General features: G+C 35.3%; 1 protein-coding gene across 2 annotated transcripts; it reads left to right on the forward strand.

Moving 5' to 3' along the window:
- The first annotated feature begins 601 nt into the window (after positions 1-601).
- Positions 602-5,156, forward strand: pax1a (paired box 1a). 2 transcript variants are annotated; one of them, XM_084394201.1, is made up of 5 exons: positions 602-968; positions 1,337-1,966; positions 3,049-3,182; positions 3,515-3,725; positions 4,618-5,156. In XM_084394201.1, exons 1-5 carry the CDS (start codon positions 965-967, stop codon positions 4,701-4,703), a joined length of 1,065 nt encoding a protein of 354 aa, XP_084250327.1. In that variant the 5' UTR covers positions 602-964; the 3' UTR covers positions 4,704-5,156. The 2 variants fall into 2 exon arrangements, with proteins under 2 accessions (XP_084250327.1, XP_084250328.1); XM_084394202.1 differs by having other exon boundaries at positions 875-968; positions 3,515-3,715.
- Positions 5,157-15,009: the final 9,853 nt, after the last annotated feature.

Here is a 15,009-nt window from a genome sequence, read left to right on the forward strand (position 1 = left end):
AGACTGACTTTCCATGTACAAAGTGTATGATAAGTATTTTTATCCAGAATTTTCCTCACTCAATTCTGCATCACGCTAATGGAGCATTTCCATTATTGGTCCACCAAATTATTTTACATAGGCCTATTTGTTTAGCCTAAGCGTCAAAGTATATAATTATTTAGGCTATCCATAAAAGTTTATTTGCTTAAATAAAATGTAGAAGTGACAGCACAGCAAACTGAGTCCTATGTCTAATGGCTAGTTGGTTTAGACATTGATTAGCCTAAGTATGAAATAACTGATATAGAGCGTGGTACATTTTAAAGTTCGTTGTTTTAGCGACACATGGATAAGTCATCAAGCTTTCACTGATGCACGGGTTGGCACGGATTGGCAAAGGCGCATTCAAATTATTTTCTATAGCTGATTGAAAGTGTAGAATATGTGCACTACAGAATACATGTCTATTTCTCTTACGCCTCGGAACGCGGGCGCGTAAACAGCTTTTCTGTTGTAGCTACACCTCTTAGACCACTCCTTTGCTTTTTCAACTGCATTAATGTTGGAAATGTGTCAAGTTTAAACGAAGCGTTTCTCTTTCCTTCTAATCTGAAATAATATATTGAAATGGTTAAACTGCATACTGGATGGTACTTACGCGCACACACGCAGCCTATCCGCAGACTTCTGGACCAATGAAATCAACCCATCGTTCTCCGCGTAACCAGTTAGATTGACGTGGAGGACGCGTCAAATTAACTCCAGCAAACTTCACCCTGCGGGATCAGACAAATCCCTCTTTAACGGGAGAGGATCACTCGTTTCCCATTCTGCCCTAGACAAGTTTGGCATGTAGAAGTTTTGCAGCCGGAATAGACAAAAGTTTGTCGAAGTCTTCCGAACATCTCCACACAGCAACCGCATGCAGGAGCGTTCAGCCATTGAAGGAAAACTGCTTTAAAGACACGCATCGCAAGATCAAATGGGTGAGATCTCGTTCACATCTGCACGCTTCATGAGAGATGCTTTATTCAGACCAGAAATAACCGTGACTTTGAGCCTCAAACTGAATGGTTCAGTGTTTGCTTTAGTTATCAGCATTTAAATTATTAAAACAAAGCCACTATGCGCTATATACTGTCTCAATAGTCCAGTAATACTATTCATTATTTCTACTGATAATTTCAAGTGTTAAAAAAATGTTGGTATTTAAGAGAATGCAGAAAGAGAAAGAAGATCGCCATTTTCATGTAAAAATCTTTGATGTGCTCAGGTCACTGAATATGATGTGCCATGCTGTTTTACGACATTCATTTTACTTAACCGAAGTTTCAATGTCTTTTGTTTCTTACAGATCAAAACTACGGGGAGGTGAACCAGCTGGGGGGAGTTTTTGTCAATGGACGTCCTTTGCCCAATGCAATAAGATTACGAATAGTGGAGTTAGCCCAGCTTGGCATCCGACCCTGTGACATAAGCAGACAGCTTCGGGTCTCCCATGGGTGTGTGAGTAAAATACTTGCGAGATACAACGAAACTGGGTCCATTTTGCCCGGCGCAATCGGTGGCAGCAAACCACGAGTAACAACGCCTAATGTAGTAAAAAACATACGGGACTACAAACAGGGAGACCCGGGAATTTTTGCATGGGAGATCCGGGACCGTCTTCTCGCGGACGGAGTATGTGATAAGTACAACGTTCCTTCGGTCAGCTCTATCAGTCGGATATTAAGGAACAAGATTGGAAACCTCTCCCAACCTAACCAATATGAAAATGGCAAACAAGCACCTCCGCAGTCCGGCCTCTCCTATAACCACATATACCCGTATTCATACCCCAATGCAATGTCTCCTTCCGGGACCAAAATGAGCAATCCTCCCGGTGTCCCTGTCACGGGTGGGCATGTAAGCATTCCCCGTGGATGGCCTTCGGCTCACACGGTCAGCAATATATTGGGTATTCGTGCTTTCATGGATCCTACAGGTGAGACTTATTGTACAGCTATTGGTTTAGACAACAAATCTTACTTGTACATCACACGATTACAGGCCTCAGCCTCACTATCTACTCAAAGCAAACCGAGGAGGCCTATGTAATCATCTGCTTTAAATAATCTGAATTTTAAAACTTTAGATAAAGTTTAGAAATGTGTTGACATACCTGACATTTAGAAAACAGTCACTAAGGTATATTTTTACACAAATCCGTATACCATACGGAGTAGGCCTTCAGGTTCTCGGTACTGTAAAAGGTTGTGACCTGCTGATAGGTGCTTATATATATATATATATATATATATATATATATATATATATATATATATATATATATATATATATATATATAATTAAAAATGCTATGGGGGGGCTTAATGCGTGATAAGCATTTATTCGTTAAATTCCTTATTTGTCCAATATAACGAATAAATGCTTATTACGCATTAAGCCCCCCATAGAATTTTGTTATAATACGCATTATTATAATAAAACATGCTGTTGAAAATACTGTATTAGAAAACATGTTATATATTATTATATATAACAATACGTTAAATATTGTCACCATAAGCAGTTGATAATAATGTATTTATTCAAAATCCATTTAAGCAAATATCTATGCAGAATTTTCGCTTAACATTTTTCATGTAAAAATACGCTGCACATTTGTGTCGAATGTATTTAAAAGATCGTTTCAAATCATTACATTGCAAGGAAGAGAAAAACAGACTAACGCTGTCAGTTAATTCGGGAACATTTTATTTTAAGGTGTCATTGTTACAGTGTAATTTTATAAGTACTGTGTAATATTAAGCAACTAAATGTGCTTACTATAGGGTTAGGGTAGGATTAGGATTTGGTTGAGGGTTAGTTGCATGCAATTATGCATAATTTGTTATTACTATGGTAAGTACATGTAACATGTAACAAGGACACTGTAAAATTAAGTGTTACCGTTAATTCCATTAGTAATTCTTTATTCAGCTTGGTGTAATTCTGATTTGGTTTGTTGCAAAGCAAAGTAAAAACAGAAAGTTACATTAATGTAAATATTTTTTCCCCCCCTAGCTATTGCTAGCGCTGAAGGATACGCACCAAAAATGGAGGACTGGAGTAGTGTCAACAGAGCGACATTTCCCTCTGCTCATGGAGTCAATGGAATAGACAAATCAGCAATTGATGCAGACATAAAATACCCTCAGGTACCGTAGCAATTATAAACTTGTATTTTATTGTTTGAGATGCAAGCTCTGTTCAAAAATAGTTTGGATGACTTTGGAAGTTACCTTTCATGTTATTGTGCTCTGTGTAATATCTACATTAAATCGTTCCTAAATTGTAGGTTAATTATTTTTATACAGCTGCTTACACACTTTGTTAGTAATATTTATATCGCGCGTATTTATATGTAAACGCAGCCTAACAATAAACGTTACCTTATTATGTATTACTTTGCATATTGTGTGTTTCTGCCTCTCTCCTCTCGATGTCTGCTTGCTCTGTTAATGTGCTTGTTTTTCTTCTGTTACTTCAGCCTTCGTCGACTTTGTCTAGCTATGTCCCAGCGTGCGCCTACTCTCCCTCCAACCAGTACGGCGTGTACAGTGGTCCAGCAGGCAGTTATGTGAGCCCAGGGCACCATTGGCAGGCCCAGGGCACCAGTCTCTCACACCCTGGCGGTGGCGTAGCGATGCACCCGAGTGACATCCATTCTTCTATGGCGTTCAAACATGCGGTGCGAGATGGTATGCACGATCATACTTTGATATCAGTCATATTTTAACGGCACTTTAGGGATAGATCGAAGTTTTCATGGGCATGCCTTTAAACACAATATTTTGACAGTTATAGGTGTTGCCAACTTTAAGATATCGATACACCTATTTAACGTCAGTAGATAGATCTACTGTTATTATTACTCTGTTATTACATAGCAATTACAAGAAACAACACTTGGAGGAAAAGAAAAAGATCATTCTGATTCAGCTCTCATATAGAAGCCTACCAAGGATGTTCTCAACCAAATCATTAGGCATGCACATAAACATTTCGTATGAGAATGAGGTCATGCAGGGTAAACTGAGTGGTATACGCATTGCAGTATGATCTCAGTTGGGGCCTATGCTCACCAGCATTAATAAATGATTGGTCACATCAATAGGCCCATATGAATGCGTTTCTACTATTGATTAATGCTGTTTACTCATTGTAGACATTGCGCATTAGCTTACTTTAACATAGGATTACAGGCAAATTTTGATCATATAGGATATGTCTTATATCGAGTAGGTCAGTTTTGGGGCAGCATTTGTAAAAAAAAAAAAAATAATAATAAGTACATTTCAGAAACTTTTCTTTCAGAATATATATATATATATATATATATATATATATATATATATATATATATATTTTTTTTATATATATATATATATATTTTTTTTTTTGAAATTTTAACAGAGTGACCTATTTTAGAAAATCGAATAAATTAGAACATGCATGCCCCGGTGGCCTGATCCCATACATTACACGTGACGTTAAACGTTTTAAAAACAAAAAGACAATGACTTGATTGGATGTGAGGAGAGTTACGACTTGTTTTCTCTCTAAATATGTCCTCCTGTTTGTCCTCCACAGGAGACAGAAAACCACCGAGTCCCCTAAGTAAGCAGCAGCACTTGAGCAGTATACACGGACTCAGTCTTTCTACCTCATCCTCGTAACAGCGCTGATACAGCAGCTTAGAAATCATTCCCATTTCAAGAAAGCAAACTGTAAGTTCAACCACTGCACATCTCTCGACGGTGATGTCCATGTTCAGCGCGCTCTGGGAATACAATCTTTGTAAAGCCGAATGAATGTATACGACTTTGTTCTTTACTGTAATTATAACTGTCTCCAGGTTGCTGTTTTTGGTGGTTGGTCGTGTAACCAATAGTCATACTGGTGTTGTCTATGCCATTTATGACAACGACTGCATAGCAGATGCAAAATACGATTTGTCATCTTAGTGCATCAGTGCATTTTAAAATAGTGAAAATACATTACTTAAACATGTACATTAAATAACCCCTATGTGAACAAAGTAATAAATTGTTAATGTAAATATGAAGAAAGCTTTAGTTATATATTTTTTATAAATTCACGTGTAAATATGCTAAATAAAGGTATTGCATAAAACGAAGTCACAATCGTTGTCTTTCATGAGAACCTAATCTCACTTCCAATTCTCGGCAAGGTATATGGAACTTTTACAAAGGATTTTTTTTCTCTGCTCATTCTGCCTTGGCTTTCAGTACATTTACGTTCACTGTAAAGCTAGCAGGCTTTTTTTTTCTTTTTTTTTTTTTTATCAAGAGAATGTTTCACGCAATAGGCTCTGCACGCAGGGAGTGATAAGGCATTCTGCTGTTTTCTGTGCACTACTGGGCGTAATGGTGCTTGTCCGCATTTGGCGCCTCCAGTGATGCTATCTGTGTTGATGCTGGATCAATGCCACACAGTGCAAATATATAGCTATCTTATTTAAGTAATAAGCATATTAATAATTCGGCTTAGCATATGACCCTCGATTGGACAGGTTCCCTAAAACGGGTTTACCTCCATTTTGTTTAAAGCGTTTCTGATGACATTGTTGAGGGGTTCTTTGTTTGCAATCCTGTGGAAGATATGCCAGCTCAGCATAAAATACAGATACGGATCTTCGAGTAACGTGTACAATTTTGAACCGTTTTAATAATGTTCGACACTATGAGAAAGATGATGATGATGATTGTTATTATAGCTACTACATTAGGCTATACATTAAATCATTTCTTGCAGTCACCTGTAGGACAATTGTAAAATTACACCTAAACTTACTACATAATTGAATTACACTTCACGCAGACATTGTGGCTATGCTTTATTTTATACTTTTTGGCTACTTAATTGTTAATATTTTAACTGACAAATATTTAAAATGATTTGGAATAAATGCACAAAAACATGAAAATAAATTAATAGATAAAGTAAGAACTAAATAAAGTATCCTGATTTGTAACGAACAAATATTGTTTCGGACAACTGGCCTATAAATGAAATTCAGTGGGACTGTGGGAGCAGACATTTTCAGTGACCATATATTGCACGTGGTCATTTTTTCTTTTTCTCTGACACCCAAAGGCGCTCGCGCCCACATTGCACATGTGTTGCGCATTTCTGCCTCCATCACTGTGGGGGAGTAAATCGGTGAATGTCCCTAAAGTGCAGCTTACACCTTACTACTCAAAATAGCTGACCCCGGAAACGTGCACATTGAACCACAAATTCATTTGTGAAAATAAAACACGAAAAACGGACACTGTATGATAAAAGTAGCCTACATAATCTCAACATTTTAGTACATAAATTAGGAATTAAATAACTTCCCCTGACAGATAAATAATTAATATTTCAACAAGCAAACCGTTATAGATCATAAAGTTACACAATGACAAACAACTGACATTTTTTTTCCTCCATGGATAATTCATAGAAAAGGAACGAACCTTACAGCCTGGCACGAATAGAACCCTCATAAGAACTAGGATACATTATTATCGGGGAACGCTGCGCTGGCCGGTGTGATATTCGTTCGTTTGAAGCTTATTCATTTATACAGCAATACGATTTCTAAATATGATGTTAAAATTACTGGAGACATCATTACTTTGTCTTTTATTTTTATTTTATTTTTTATAAATTAACACCCGCGTGTCAAAGACATGTCTATTGTAAGAAACGCAATATTTTGCACTTGTCAGAGCCAAAACATTATAGTGAGAATTTATTATTATTATTATTATTATTATTATTATTATTATTTTATTTTTTATTTTATTGTTTGAAATTTGATTGATTAAATAATAGACGTCTTGTTAAGCGATATAGCAAAAACTGACAGGTCAACTCGATATGATATTTGACAACAAATAACCCAAATCTATCAATATTAGTACTTGTAGCCTATTTCTAATGTTGTTTCAAACATATTCAGGACAACGACCATATAATCTTTCCTAAAACATCGAATATTCTACTGTGGAAAAATCAATCACAACGAAATGAAAGTCAACAACAATTCACGACTCCATTACATTCACTGGTAATAACGTTAACATAATAATAATAATAATAATAATAATAATAATAATAAAACAACTAGACTGACCTATACATTATTATATATATATATATATATATATATATATATATATATTAAAAAAAAGACAAATTATCCAAATGTTTAATTTAAAATGGAGGAGCCAGTAGTCTACGTGCAATGCAAATATTGATATATGTTAATGTTTGATGGTTTAGGACTGTTGGTCAATGTGGAACATTCTCATGCAAGCTTGTGAAATGTGGATTTTCTAGTTCTGCTCTGTAGTTAGAATAAAACGAAATAAAAGTGGAACAAATGTTAACTGAATGAAGGTAGAAGTTAAGGATCGGTATCTGGATGCTAAATCCTAAAAGGTGAACATTATAAAGAGATATTTTTCATCTTCAAAATAACAGTTGAAATATTAGTTCTAATTCAAGTTCTGTTGGGTTCATTTCTCGGCTTTCTGTAGCTTAAATCTGAAGTTAATTAACGTAATTTGTCAGGTAATAATGTAGAGACTCCGACTGATTTCACAACGGAAAGATCTCTGTGACATGTCCCTTAGAGAGAGCCTATCAATGCATGTACTGTATATTTTCCTGCCATTTTGGCACTTAAAGTTGTCAATGACATCATAGGCATAGACTTTTACTTAGCAACCTCTAGGCAAAACTCTTTGCTTCTGGTAACAAGCAAACATGTGAGCTTTTTTTAAAAAGAAAACACACACATATATGCTTTGACCATTAAGGTGTTTTTATTATATTATTGCTTTTCGATAAATGTAGTTATAGGGAAAGGTAAAAACTAACCCTTTATGAATAAGTAAATTGGAATGTTTTTATGATGCAATGTGAGCTATGCACATAGTGCATTTTACAATAATGTACACTCTGCAAAATCATGACCTTAATAGAAATCCTAATTATTATTTCACAGACTGAAGGAACAGAATCATTTTTACAAATCAAAATTAAAGAGCTTCATTTAAACACCAAGTAGCTTAGCACATATCTTGTAGCCAGAAATATAATGTTGCAATAAACAGCAATTGTCCTGTGCCCTGTTTACAAACTCTTTTAGCACCAATTGGTCGAGGTTTGAAAACGTCTTATTGACTTCTTTATACATTAAATTATTTGTACTTCCTTTTCTTAATTTATAAAGACATTGCACACTGTACAATTTTAGCCTGCTAATAACTGTAGTGTAATATCTCCTTTTGATGCACTTGTCCTCAAATGAAACGGTCACACAACACTCACAGACATTTTGGGGTTTACAGTTGGATAGTGATGCTGCTGTAAACTTTGAGAGTGCTGTCATTTCGTTAGTATTGCTGTTGTAACAACAGCAACAGCAAGGTCATGTCATGGGTTCAATGAGTACATGAACTGGTAAAAAATGTATTCCTTGAATGCAATGTAATGGGGCACCCAAATGCCTGAATGGTGAGACATTGGTGCTGTTGCAGCGTGATCTCATGACATTACGTTTCCATTGACACTAAAACCTTCAATACTGACAGCACTAAAACTACAATTATTTACGTTTGAACAACTTTACAGACGTACAAATGTTTACGAATCCTCCTTTATGAATAAATAAAATCGTGGCATTCATATCTTGATTCTGTGGTATTCAGTTGTCATTTATATGATATGCTTTCAGTCGCATTTATTAAACTCAGTTTACTCACACCTTGTGATACCATGTCGCTCTGAGACTTTTGCTGCAAATTTGTTTTAAAGTTTTGGTTCTACACTTTAAAACCTTAAAATGAATAGTAGTATTTCTGTAATTGGTCAACCATTATGTATCATGTAATATTTATTTTGTTTGCCAAGGGTGTATCTTGTTTTCTCTGCTGTGACTGACATGATTGCTGAGAATTTGGGTCATTGTTCTTCACAAATGTATGGATTCTAAATATATGGATTACAGCGCACGAATAGGCCAACATTTTTGTGTGTGTGCGTGTGTGTGTGTGTGTGTGTGAATTTTGTGAATTTATGTGTATTTTATGGTTCTTTCGTGCGCGGTAATCCAAATATTTAGAATCCATAGCTTGTGAAGAACGGACCCAAATTTGAGCCTTTATTCAGTGATCCTCAAGACCGTAAACATCAAATCCCGCACTCCTTGTTTGACTTGTTGCCTAGCTGATTCGCTGAGTCGACTTTGCTGGCAGCGTTTGCACATGAAGGCAGTGGTGGAAAGAGTACTGAAAAAAAAAAAAACATAGGCTACTCAAGAAAAAGTACCATTACATTCCAAAAAATGTAGTGTGAGTAGAGTACAAAGTACTTGTCCAAAAAACTACTTGAGTGAGAGTAAAAAAGTAGCTAAATTAAAAGTACTCATGAGTAGTGAGTACTGAGCTGTGGATTCTACCCTATTATAATAAACACTGTGCACTACAATAAAAAAAATATTTTTTTAAAAAAAAAGACACATTGCACATACTGTAATTTAAAATGCATCAACTCAGTACATTCATCACCATTTAGATCAGATTGTTTGAAAAATATATATATGCAAATATTATTAAAATTAGGTGTAAGACCACTGAGCCTGAGCATGCTATTGTTGCACATAAAATATCAATGTTTATAACTGTGCAAAGAATTCAAAAACCTTTAGAAACTCAAGCATCACTCACCATGAGATGGGTTAAATAGAGATATTAAAAAGAAATGCATAATTTCTCTCCAAAACGGTACCAGTTTTAGTGTTTTAATAAATAAACGAGAATCACTAATATTGTCAGATTACCTCACCTAATGCACTGAAAAAGATAAGATAGTGAGCTAACACCAGCTACACTGTAATTCCATGCCATTAAATATGTTAGGCTACAATTTAAACGTAAATGCACATTGTTCTAGAAGGGGGCAACATCCCTTACATTTTACACGGCTACATTTACTCGTAATGCTGATAATATAACTTGTAAGGAAAATTGGGCGGCGAAGCTGTTTTATCAGCAGCATTCAAAAAAAAAAAAAAAAAAATAATAATAATAATTATATATGTATATATATAATAAAATAATAATAATAATTTACTTGAAAAAATGTTTTTACGCAAGTGCATTTGCTAAATGAAGGCAGATTATATGAAATTGATTAACAACAAATAAATAAAAAAACGTTGTTTATTAACGAGCTGTAGTAACGCACTGTCAGAAATGCAGTTCAAGTTAACGCCATAGTGCACTGCATACCGAATCAGGCTGCATGACGAGCGCGAGGGAGAGACGCAGCAGTGCACATACAGTATCGCTACGTGCATCTCTCTATGTGAAGTAAATGCAAGGGAGCGGGAATTTACCGCATTATGAACTTATGGCCTACGCAATACCCCAACCTCACACAAAATGTTAGGCCCAGTAGATAGGCCAGCCTATATAGGCCTACATATCATAGTATGCAGACATGTAGGCTACCTGAGTATATTAGAGGAAGACGGAGATATCTCGATTGAATTGATGCTTGAAGAATGCACTTCCACAGCAGCCGAGTAACAGCAGATATAGGGTTTTCGATGCAGTATTTGATTTGACGATTCACGAGACCGATTACTTGATCCAATCACGTTGATGGATCAAAATAAAAATAAAACAAGCATGTAACGAGTAACGACCACAAACGGAAGGAAAATAGCGGAGTACCAATACATCACTTAAAATGTACTCAAGTAAAAGTAAAATTACTCAATTTTAAACTACTCAAAAAAGTACAATTTCTGAAAAAAAAAAATGAAAAAAAAAACTTAATTACAATAACGTGAGTATTTGTAACTCGTTATTTCACACCCCTGCATGAAGGTAGCCTACCTCAAGAAACTGATTTCGGACAGACTTCTGAGGCAGCATATGGTTTAATGATCTACAGCAAAACAGAGTGAGCTTTGGTAAAAACTAAGCAAATATTTTATTACTAGGTTACAATATACTTTCTCGCTATAAATTAGGCATAAATGCATTAAAAGTGGAAACATAGGTCAAAAACGTACACAAACTGACCACCAACTGCAACTTTCAGACGCCATCTTTCTTTTTTAGCTACTGTCATGGATTGGAACGCACAGGATTGTGGGATATCAAAGGCAGCGAAGGATCTATGCTGCCTTCACAAATCTATCAGATGAAGGTATCTCAGGACACAGGAAGTGAAGCTAACATATTTCGGAAATCGGACATGCCTTGATGCCTTCTTACCTTGCACTGCATCCTCCAAGGCACCATATTTAAAGGGATACTTCAGGATTTAGCATTAAGCTTTGTGTCAGTAAAAACCTGTAGTATTTTCGAATTACCATGCTTTCCTCCCTCATATCCCCCTGAGATGAGAGATTTATATATTTTTTGTCTGGAAAAAATCCTCCTATGACGCAAAAATCGTCATTTTGCGTCATTGGAGGATTTTTTGGCCAGAGGCTAGAAACTACAGCCAGTAGTAGGAGGTAGTTCCGCATGTTTTCAACCCGCCCATAGAGGGTGGGATCTCACTCACTGGGCCCTAGCCTCCTCCTGCTCGCCACAGTAAACATGATGAATGGCGACCGTAGAACGCAAAAGCTGAATCCCGGACATTTTGTGCGATCTCAAAAACCCGGGCAGACGGAGTTTTTGTCACGGAGATTCACTAGTAGCTTAGCTTTGTTGTTTAACGGCTGTCTAACCGGTAGGCGTGGCTTGGGAGTGGCCTCCTAGGGCAGCGAAGCAAGTGCATTCTGGGAGTTGTTGTCTTTCATCCACATGAGCCAAAAATACATTTTCTGGCTTTTCTCATTCTAGAAGGCTCCAAATTCAAAAATAATTTCACATTTCTACTGCATACATTACCCAATTTAAATACACATTCATCTTTCCAGAGGTGAAGTATCCCTTTAAGATTTCGGACGCAGCCATTATAAACCAAAAATTGCTGCTTCAAGCTTTATGCCTAAGACATGTTTTACGGCAGTGAAATTAAACGCTCATTGGCTACATTGCTACATGCCATGATGTGCCTTTGAATGAGAACTTGTGAAGTGCGCACCTTTAGCTTACGGAGTGGATCGTGTCCATCAGGATAAGATTTTCAGCAATTAATAACTTAAATTCTGGTCTGTACCTCATACAAAACTATTATATTCCACCGGAGAGGACTGCGACTTCAACTCATCGTCGTTTTGACTACTCTTGGTACTGCTTTTGACATTTTTGCAATAAATAGTTATTGTGATTACACTTGTCTGTCTGTTGTTTTATCTAGTATATAGCTGTACAGATTTCTTTTAAAGAAATAGTTAGGTTTAGAGTGGAATTAGCAGCTCACAGTATCTGTTTAAAGCTATATTGTTACTAAAATTGTTATTTTCCTACAAATTTATTCTGTCCATAGTTTAACATAGGCAATTATTTTTATATCCCCTAAATTGTTGTTTGGGTTTGGGGATAGGGTTAAGGGATCTACAATTTATCTATTAAAGGGCAATTATACAAATAGGCTATCTTTATTTAAAAGATATAAAATATTCATAAATATTTTATGTTTTTGAGCTATAAATACGCAATAATGTTTAAGTTTAAATGTTGTCAATACGTCCATATTGTACGTTTCAGCATCTATCCAAATCTACAACAATTTATGTTTTGCACCTGTAAATGTTATGTATTAATACCCTTTTAACAATAGGTGTGTTTAATTTTATGCAGTGCTGCGCAGAACAATCAGCGTCTGACTTGGAGCAGACTTGAGACAGCAGTGACTCGCTCTTAGCTGGATTCACCAATGACAACAATGACTTGTGTTTTGTATTTATTCTGACACCTTCAGTTCTGCTAATGCTCACAAATCCGTGTTTTTATAACAGTAAAATCTCTTTATTTATGTAACCATAATATTATATTGTGTCATGTTTATCAAAACAAAACTGCAAAAAAATATATAGACCCACTCCATTTTTCACTTCCACCCCCGACTGCAAGTGGCAACTCTCGCCGATCGGTCTGTGCAGCGCCACATGAAGTCAAACACACCTAATGAGACCCTGGCTGGCTGTTAAAGGTGTATTTCTGAGAAATATGTTGAAAGTGGATCGGGAGCACCAAAACACACTTGCAGCCAATCAGCAGTTAGGGGCATATACACTCATTAGGGGGGAGGTGCCTGGGTTGCATAGCATGTTTTGGTGATTTCAAATAACAACGTTTCTCAGAAATTGCTTACTGCACCTTTAAGACCCAGGCATATAGTGTTGCAGTTTTTAAGCACAGTTTGTTTGTTTGTTTGTTTGTTTGTTTGTTTGTTTCTTTCTTTCTTTCTTTACCAGTTCCTTGCCTTTTAGGGGTTTGTTTCCATACAATGATGTGACTACCATAGTACGATGCATTGTTGGAGAAATTATGCCAATTCCAATGTTAACAATGGTGAAAGAGCATGATTTAAAAAATGTAAACTAGTAAATATAACAGTCCTTTTTTTTTCTTTTTTTTTTAGCAGAATTAGAAAGACTACACTACTAAAATCTGTTTTGTACCTTTAACATGAAAACTGAAAACCACAATATCATGTTCATAAATAGAAAAGCAACATAATAAAACCAAAATCCAAGTGCATCACAAGTATCCTTTTCACAAGCTGAGGAAAATACTAATATATGTGCATGCATGCACACAAACTCAAAACACCCTATTCACAACATTACACTAAATGAATGCAATAAAAATTAATTAAACAACATAAGGTCCAACATGAAACATCAATGCACACAGCTGATAACAAAATCTAATACAAAACAATTATTTAAATTAAATACAATTTAATTCTAATGTGATGTATAACACAGGGAATGTGTTTTTTATGTTTTTTATAAAGTTATGTTTTTTTTTCTTTTTTTTTTCACTAAATTAAGATGCCTTGTTCTTTTTAACTATTCAAAAGCTGTACATATAACGGTATTTTACTGTAAAATGACATGTTTACAGTGTACTATTTGAGCTAGAATCCATGAATAAATAATGGATAACAATTCATTGTCACACATTGTTGATTTATTTCTCTGTTAAAAATGTTCTCCAGGGTAAAGAGAGTCTGACTGAGAAATGTTGTTGAACACACTTGTAAAGCTACATAAGATCTAAATATTAAGACTATATCTGATAGACATGCAATGAAAATCTCAATAATGACATTTAAATATGTGAAATATGTTACACTTTAATGAAACAGTATATTTATAAAATGTCCAATTGATTTAGAATGGTTGCAGAGAGTCATTAACATTCTATTATACGCACCATATGAAGATCATAGGTCTTTAAGCGTTTAGTCTGTGAAAAGAGAAAGCTGTGAAAGGAAAAAGAAATTCATAGACATTTTTTGTTGTTGTATATATTATTTATTTATTTTGCTTAAGCTGCTACCCTTCAAATAGTCGATGTCAAATAGCAAAAGCAAAGTCTGGAGAAAGGTTCTCCTTGACTTTAAAAAGTTTTAGCAACTCAGTTCAAGACAAATTATGTACTACACTGTTAGAAAAATCTGTAGAAATTACAGTATTACTGGCAGCTACTTGCCAGTAACTTACTGTAGATTTAAATTGATGTTATTTACTGGCAACAATTTGTTCAAAATTAAATGAACATTAAACATTAACAAGTCTTTATCTTTACAGAATAAAACTAAAATAACAGCCTCATGCAAAGCATTCTGGGAACCAAAATCTGAAGGAAAAAAAAACAGAAAAAGGTTGATGAAGATTTCTGGTTCCCAGAATGCTTTGCATTAGATTGTTATTTTATAGTTTTATTCTGTAAAGACAACGACTTGTTAATGTTTAATGTTCATTTAACTTTGAACAAACTGTTGCCAGTAAATAGCATAAATTTAAATCTACAGTAAGTTACTGGC

Source organism: Rutilus rutilus (assembly GCF_951802725.1).
Source record: "Rutilus rutilus genome assembly, chromosome: 21".
NCBI lineage: Eukaryota > Metazoa > Chordata > Actinopteri > Cypriniformes > Leuciscidae > Rutilus > Rutilus rutilus.